We start from the raw sequence: 8,044 nt of genomic DNA, 5'->3' as shown, positions 1-8,044 counted from the left end.
CAGGTGCAGGTCCTGTTTCTTGCTGACATCGGCGAAGGAACGCACGATGGGCAGGAGGTTGTTCCTTTTCCTCTCGTTCTGGTGGTGGTGCTTCTTCAGCAGCACCTCCCGAACCTTGGCCCTCGTGCGCTCGTCAAACTCCGGCGACAGCTCTTGCTGGGCCAGGATCAGGTCTGGGTGGGACAGGGACATGAGCTCAGAGCATGAACCTGCCCTGCCAGAGCCACTCTGCCTTTAAAGCCCTGAACCCCGGGGTGTGAAGGGAAAATTAAATCAATGTAACGTGAGGAAATGGCTTGGAACGAGTCATTGTTGAACAAGGGTCAGCTCTTAGGGAGAGCCAAAGAGCCAGGTCCTGAAATGCTTTAAAATGTGCAGGACATTCTCCTTTTTTGCTACAGAATATTCTCCCTTTAACTGCAGAATATTCTCCTTTTACTGCAGAATATTCTCCTTTTACTGCAGAATATTCTCCTTTTACTGCAGAATATTCTCCTTTTACTGCAGAATATTCTCCTTTTACTGCAGAATATTCTCCTTTTACTGCAGAATATACTCCTTTTACTGCAGAATATACTCCTTTTACTGCAGAATATTCTCCTTTTACTGCAGAATATTCTCCTTTTTGCTGCAGAACTTTGTCCAGTTGCTCTCTAACCCAACAATCACTTTCCAATGGAGTGCACATTGCCAGCAAGAGCTGCATGCCCAAACCCTACTGGCATCCTGGAAACCCCATGGGGACATCTGGAACCCCAATCCCTGGGCCGGGATTTCCCGGGAGCGAGGTCCCCGCGGTACCGGCGATGTCCTCGACGCTGGTGGCGCGCACGTCCAGCAGCACCGTCCCGTTGATGATGCAGCTGCGCAGCTCGAAGAGGCTGTGCAAGGACAGCGTGGCCACGTAGGGTTTGCTCCAGCGCTCGCCCCCATCCTCCACATCCTCCTCAAACTTCAGCCACCTGTGGATTTGGGGTGGGATCAGCCAGAAAAAAAACAGCTCAAGGCCTGCAACCCCTCAGATAAAGCCATGGGGTGGCTGGAGGAGAGAGGTTCCTGCATCTGGGAAAGTTCCATATCCCAGAGAACAGGGACTCCTCCGCCACCACAGCTGGCAGCAGGGATCACGGGATAGCCTCAGCTGGAAGGGATCCACAAGGATCACAAAGTGCAACCTCTGGCCCTGTGCAGGACACCCCAAAAATCCCACTGAGAGTGTTAACCCTGACCTCTGGAATCATGGAATATCCAGAGATGGAAGGGCCCTATGAGGATCACAGGATCATGGAAACTCTGGAATTGCAAGGACCCACAAGGACCATCAAGTCCAACTTCTGACCCAGGATAACTCTGAAAATCCCACTAATCCCCAAACCCCAATGTCCAAGCATTCCCTGACCTCTAGAACCATGGAATCTCCTGAGTGGGAAGGGACCCACAAGGATCAAGCCCAATCCCTAGCCTGCCCAGACATCCCAAAATCCCACCCTGTCCCAGAGAGCTTTGTCCAAACACTTCTGGAGCTCTGGCAGCCTTGGGGCTGTGACCATTCCCTGGGGAGCTGTTCCAGTAGGGGAAGAACCTTTTTCCAGTGTCCAACCTGTCCCTCCTGACAGCTTCCTGCCATTCCCAAATCCCAGGGATTTACCTGGCTGTCTCCTTCCACTCGGCATCTTCCCCCTCCTTCACGCAGATCTCATCCAGCTCCGTAAACAAGTCATGGGGGACGTGCTGTTCATCCTCCTCCGTGCCCAGGATGAACTGGACCCGCTGGGATGGGGTGTCTGGGGACAGGAGATCCCCATCCCATTCCTGAGCCTGGATCCATCCTGGCATGCTCACATTCCAGTGGCATCACACTGGGACCAGTCCAGCCATAAATTCTGGGCTGGCCCCTCTCCCACAGCTCTCTCCAGGCTCTCACAGAGCCACGGAGAAGGTGGAGCCTCCATCCCACACTCCATCCCGATGGGCTGCTTTCCTTCCCCACACCTCCACTTGTACACCGGGATCCCTAAACCCATTATGGACTTAACTCCAAAACCAGAGAAAAGTTTGGGAAAAGGGGAATCTTGCTAAAAAAAAGCCACTTTTCCTTGGTAAAACAGCCACACCAAGTACCCCCAGGGCCCTGGTTGGAAAGTCCCGTGGTGGCCACCCCAGCAGGACTTACAGTGGTACCCCTGCTCCACGGGGACTGCGTCCTTCTCCCGCTCCCGTTTCCGGTGTTTCTGGCTGTGGGCGCGGTGGTGCCGGTGGCTCTGGCGCACCAGCGGCATCCGAACGCCCACGTACAGGGTACGGTGGCCTGGGAAAGCAGGGATGTTGGGAATGGTTGGTGGCTCATGCAGTGCAGCCACCCCAGGAGGAAACCACAGAGTCATGGAAGCTCTTCAGTGAGAAGGTCCTGCAAGGATCATCACAGGACACCCCAAAAATCCCACAGCAACTTCCCTTAATGGGAATTCCAGTGGATCCCTGATTTTCCCAGACTTATTCTTTTTTCCAAGCCCATTTTTCTCAAGCTTCACACCAAGGGATGATTTGGGGGTCACCTAATGTGACCCAAAAGCACCAAAATCCCTCTCAAATTCTAGTTTGGGCTGGACAACAACACCACCACCAACCCTCCGATTTGCTCATTAAGCAGGAGATAATACAATAATTACAGTTTTCAATTTTTCTATGGCACAAGGTGACAAGGAAAGATCAAAGGAGTCCCATGATGATAAACTCCAGGAGGAAAACAGAGAATCTGCACCACATCAAATGATTCTGCTGCCCTCTCCAAGCTGGGATCAGCTGCTGTGGGAACAGCAGATGGGAATTATCCAACCCCATGGACACAATTCACACCGGGGCCTCCACGAGGGCTTTAAAAGCCGTCGCATTAAAAAATAAATCAATAATTTCTTGTTTAATCAAGAATCATGACAGGTTTTGCTGCTCAGGCAAGAGATGTTGCAGAGACTTTCCCAGGGCCTGGTGGCCCCTCCACCAGGATCCCAGCAGGATCTCACCTTCCAGCTCCTCCTTCTCATAGTGGATGTTGACCACATTGCTTGTCCTGCCCTGGTCAATCACGGCCTCCTCATCGTGCCTCTAATGAGGAAAAAAAGGAAAATTTGGGTTTGTGGAGCTCCCTCCAACCTCCCTGTCCATCTATGAGGATCATTCCATGAGGATCACTGCTTCTCCTCCAGGCACAGCCCAAAAAACAAGGACTTGTGGGAGGTTCTTTTCCCATTCCCAAATAAACCCATCCATGTTGTACACAATGGCAGTCTGCAAGGGTTCAAACCCAAATTTGGGCATTTCAGACCTAAAAATACCCAACTGCCTGCTTGGTTTTTGTAATTCCTTTTTGAAAAAGAAATAAGTACACAGGGATTTCCAAGCTGGGGAGAAAGAGCCACTTTTGGTCTCAGGGTGGTTCCTGCAGGACTCCCTGGGTGGCCACCAATGACCTCCAAGAGCCCTCAAGGTCCTGCAGAGGCTCAGGCTCCCCTTGGTGCAAGTTTTCCATGGAAAACAGCATTTTCCATCTTTTAATTGAGATTTCTGAGCAACCTCTGCTAGTGGGAAGTCTCCCTGTCCAGGGCAGAGGGGTGGAGCACGATGGTCCAGTGGTTTTCCAACCCAAACATTCCACGATTCTTTTCTGTCTCAAATACTAAAGGACAGATCACCACTGCTCACCTTCCCCTTCCTTGTCCCCTGTCCCCCAGCAATCCAAGAAAACCCATCATCTGTGCAAACAAACACGCTGCAATGCCCAAACACACATATTTTCTATCAGTTTCCCAATTATTCCTCGTTTAAAGGCTCAAAGGGAAGGTTTGGGATGATTGAGTGGGTGAGATTCATCCTTGCATTGATGCCACTGCAGTGACCAAAAATGATTCAAACAACAAAAATCGCACCCAGATTTTGATTCCTGAAACTGAAGGTGGAAAAGTAGCAAAATCCAGAGGGAACTGGGGGAACTGGTGGGGCTGCTGGATGAAATTCCAGGAGCAAGAGCTCCTCCCTGCCCTGGGAACCAGCTCAGAGCAACCACAGCTGGAATTTGTAAGGAAAATTTCCAATGCCATTGGGCAGAGGCTGCCATGGTATTGATAACGATGCCATGAGGTTATTGGAAAAGGAAGAACAAATCATGGGTTATGATTTCAGCCAGAAAAACTAACAGAGAATCTGCTGCCCCAAATTCCTGCTTTAACCAATGGGTGCAAAACCTTTGGGTCGTGGTCACGGGTGAGTTTGATGAGAAAGAGGAACAAACATTCCTGTTGGGAATGAGTTCCAGAGTTCACTGGTGCTCCCTCCCCTCCCACTCCTGGGCTGGCCCACGTTGCCCAGCAGCCGGATTTTCCTGCACCAGTGGCTTTTCCGTCCTCGCTCTGATGACATCCATCACCACCCTCCTGCCCTTCCGAGCACCCTGCTCCCTCCAGAGCTGCCAAAAGGGACTCAACTCCAACCTTGGAAAAGACACGGAGTGAAAGGGCTCAATAAATCACAATTAAAAATGGGAATTTTAATAAAATGGCAAATTTGAGCACACCTGAGGCAGTGGGAGTAAATGGAGGGATTTGGGAGTGGCAGATTCAAACCTCCCCTGGGTAACACAGGCAGTCTCCTTCCTTCCCAAAAAACATTTTGTCAAACCTCCCCTCCTGCACTCCGGGGAAACTCCAGCAAGATCTGGGGGAGTTTTCCCTCCACTGAGGGACTGCACAGCCCCCAGCAGAGCCCCAGCCGTGCTCCCTGGGATTCTCCCAGGTAGGGTCACTTTGTCACTGCCATAACCTTGTGGGTCCCCTCCCATTCAGGACATTCCATTCCCGTCCATCCTCATGTCACTCCCCAGTTTTGGGGGACAATTGAGCCTCCGGATGGATCAGGGGTCAGGACAAGGTGGCACCTCGTGTCCCTCAGCTCCAGAGACAAAAAGGGAAGGAATCAGAATCCATGGTGCCAACCCAGGGATCATTTACAGCCACACTCCCCAAAACTCTGCCCACTTGGAAAACACAGTAGAGGGGAGAACCCAGCTCTGCTGTATGGAAAACTCTGCAGAATGGGGTGAACACACCACATCCTGCCAGGGGAAGGACAATCAGCATTTGGGTGGATTTAAACCCAGATTCCCAAAGAACGAGGGAGGTACAAACTGTCAGGAAAAGAAACATCATGAGCAGGGCTGGTTTCCATCCGGATTTCCTGCAGAAAATCAGGTAATTCCAGGCAGGTCTCGCTTTGGCACAAGCCCCACCCCTTGGGGGATCCTCAGGGGCCAGAGCCGCTGCTATCACAGGACAGTGGCTCCGGAAAATCCCCATTTATCCTCTCCTCGCTCTCCAGCTCTGCCTGACTTCCCGAGCTGAGCTAATCCAGCGTCTCCATCCTCCAGACTCGTTGGCTTTAATGAGCTCCCTCCTGCCTCAAAGGTCACCTGTCCGGAAAGGTGACCCGGCTGTAAAATGACCCAGCCAGGGAAGGCGACACCGAGGGCTGAGCAGGGAGAATCCCGCTGGGATCCAAGCTCGGAGCCCCACTGATGGGTTATTAGCCAGGATTGAAGCTTCAGGAGCTTTAGCAGGGGCAGGTGAGCACCTGTGGGTCCATGGATGCTCCAATATCCCATTGCCCTTCCCCGGACACACCGGAGTCCCCAAAATCACACGGAGGTGCCACCGAAGGAAACAGTCCCGCTTCAAACTGTCCCGGTTCCAGTCAGGACACTCAGCTGGACTGGGAGGGGCTGCTCCCCTGAGGAAATTCAGGGGATTTAAGGACTCTATGGCTGTGGAGCCATGGGTTTGGGATGGGGTGGAGCAGGAAGGAGGGATGGCTCCAAAGCATGAGTTATCCCAGGATAATAGCCTGGATTATTGGATATATTATTATATATCCATATATCTATATTATTACCCTGCATGGGTACCAGCCTTCCCTCTCCATCCTCCTCCACTGGGAACCATCAACTCATCCAAACTGGGCTGGAAAGGGGATGCCGAGCTTGGCATCGCCCACCCTGGAGTTTCAGAGCAGCCAGGGTTGTTTCAGTTTGCTGTCTTCCATGGAAAAAAACTCAGTTTGGCTGCCTGGAAGTTGTTTTTTGGGGAGACTGAAAGGAATTGTTGCTACTAGGAATGAGATCGGGAATGGCTGGAGCAAAGGAGGAAATCCCATTTCAATCCCCCTCCACGTCATGAGCTCGATGTGTCCTGACCCCCTCTCCAAATTCATACTTCGTTGGGATTCTGTGTCCCCCAGAGGGATTTTTGGGGGTTCTGCCTCAGTTTCCCTGACTCCCTGCAACTCAGGTTAGGAAAGAAAAACTCCTGCTCTGGGGACATTTTGGGGTAATTCAGGATGAGGCAAAGCTCCAAGCAGAGGCTCAGGACCAGCCTTGAGCCCTCTTGGTCCCCAGCCCAGGGCACACCAGGAGCGGCACCAGCAGCCCTGGGAGGATTGATGTCACTCACCTTGACCAAGGTGTAATTAATAACTAATTAATAACTGACCCACTGTTCTTATGGGATGAGGGCAACAGGGGGTACCTGGGGGCTGCCGAGGTGGCAGAGCAGAGACCCCCCAGCCCTCTCCATCTCCATTCTGCTGGACAAAGCCACCATCCCTGGAGTGACCCTGTCACTCCCAGGGACCCCTGTGGCTCCTGGGCCAGGATCTGAGCTGGGACTGGGACAGCTGGAAATGGGGGAGGGGACAGGACCCCCAAAATGGGGCTGGGGAGGGACACGCTGGTCACGGCCAAGATTACCAGGACACGACAGTCATCAGCGCAGGGGGGACAGAAACTCCGATTATGCTGTAATTTCCGAGCAGATTAATTAATTCCCAGCCTCTCATTAATTAATTCCCCACCTGTCATTGTCACCCAGAGCAGCTCCGACCTGTCCCGAGGGTGCGGGCCAGGGGGGGACAGGGACAAGGAGACGCTGAAAGGGAGGGACAACCCAGCTGCCTCCTGTCCCCTCCCGCACCGGGCACAACCCCTGAGCCCCCCGGACCGCGGGGACCCCGGACTGTGATGGGGTGACAGAGATGGGGTGACAGAGATGGGGTGACAGAGATGGGGTGACAGGGACGGGGTGCCAGGGACAGGCGGTGGGGACTGGGTGACGTGGGGCTCTGCGGGGACAGTGGCCTTTGTCCCCTCTCCAAAGGGCCGATCGGAGGGAGGGGAGGCACATCCAGATGCAGAGGAGGAGACGGGGGGGCCCGGTGGGGACACCCCAGCAGGCACCACGCAGGTGCCCTTCCCCCCTCTTCCCCTCCCTCCTGCGCCCACCTTGAGCCCCTCTCTCTCCCTCTTTGTGCCCCCCGCCTCTCCCCCCTTTCAGAGGCCGGACTCCCCCTCCCACAGTCCCGGCTCCCCCTGCACCCCAATTCACGGACACCTCCCCCCTCGCCGATGCCCTTCACCCCCCTTCGCTCGCCCCTTGGGCCCCCCCTCGCAGATTCCTCCCCTCCCCGTCCCCCCCTCGGTCGGAAATGCCGCAGTGAAGCAGGCACGGAGCATCCTCCGGCCGCACCGGCGGGACCGGCCGTCCCCCCCGCCGCCCCCCACCTGGTAACTGAGGATCCCATCGGGCTCGTTGCTGCCGGCGGGCATGGCTGGCCCGGGGCCCGGGCACCCCCCCGGGGTGGGGGCCGCCGCCGGCTGCAGCCCCGGTGCCGCTCACACCGGCTCCAGCATCGCCCGGCGCCGGGGCCAAACCCCGCCCAGGGCCGGCGGGAGGAGGAGGAGGAAGGCGGGGGGAGGAGGCAGGGCCGGGGGGCGATGCCCGGTGGGTTTCCTGCGGACGCGTTTCGGCACCACCCGCCCCGATTCCCTCCGGCATCGCATTGACCCCTCCGCCTTCGGAATCGTCCCCAGGATCCCCCTGCTGCCCCCCAGCATCACCCCCATCTTCCCTCCGGCGCCTGCCCTCAGCTGACCCCCAGATCCCCCGATTTCCCCCCAGTTCACCCCCCTTTCCCTCCAGCATTTCAGTGCCCCCCCCTCCAGAAT

General features: G+C 55.0%; 1 protein-coding gene across 1 annotated transcript in view; it reads right to left on the bottom strand.

Moving 5' to 3' along the window:
• SLC4A8 (solute carrier family 4 member 8) overlaps positions 1–7,751 on the bottom strand; it is a 22,343-nt gene extending 14,592 nt beyond the window's left edge. Inside the window, exons 1-6 of the mRNA XM_033520230.1 lie at positions 7,601–7,751; positions 3,021–3,102; positions 2,174–2,308; positions 1,649–1,784; positions 802–962; positions 1–173 (exon numbers count right to left, since the gene is read on the bottom strand). The exon at positions 1–173 is cut by the window's left edge and continues 10 nt beyond it. Of these exons, the coding sequence (XP_033376121.1) occupies positions 1–173; positions 802–962; positions 1,649–1,784; positions 2,174–2,308; positions 3,021–3,102; positions 7,601–7,645 (732 nt within the window). The 5' untranslated portion in view covers positions 7,646–7,751. The remainder of the gene's footprint in view (positions 174–801; positions 963–1,648; positions 1,785–2,173; positions 2,309–3,020; positions 3,103–7,600) is intronic.
• Between the last annotated feature and the right edge of the window lie 293 nt (positions 7,752–8,044).

This window comes from Parus major, linkage group LGE22 (genome assembly GCF_001522545.3).
Source record: "Parus major isolate Abel linkage group LGE22, Parus_major1.1, whole genome shotgun sequence".
Lineage (NCBI taxonomy): Eukaryota > Metazoa > Chordata > Aves > Passeriformes > Paridae > Parus > Parus major.
Note: the sequence above shows the minus strand (reverse complement) of the source record. Positions and strands in the feature narration are given on the sequence as shown.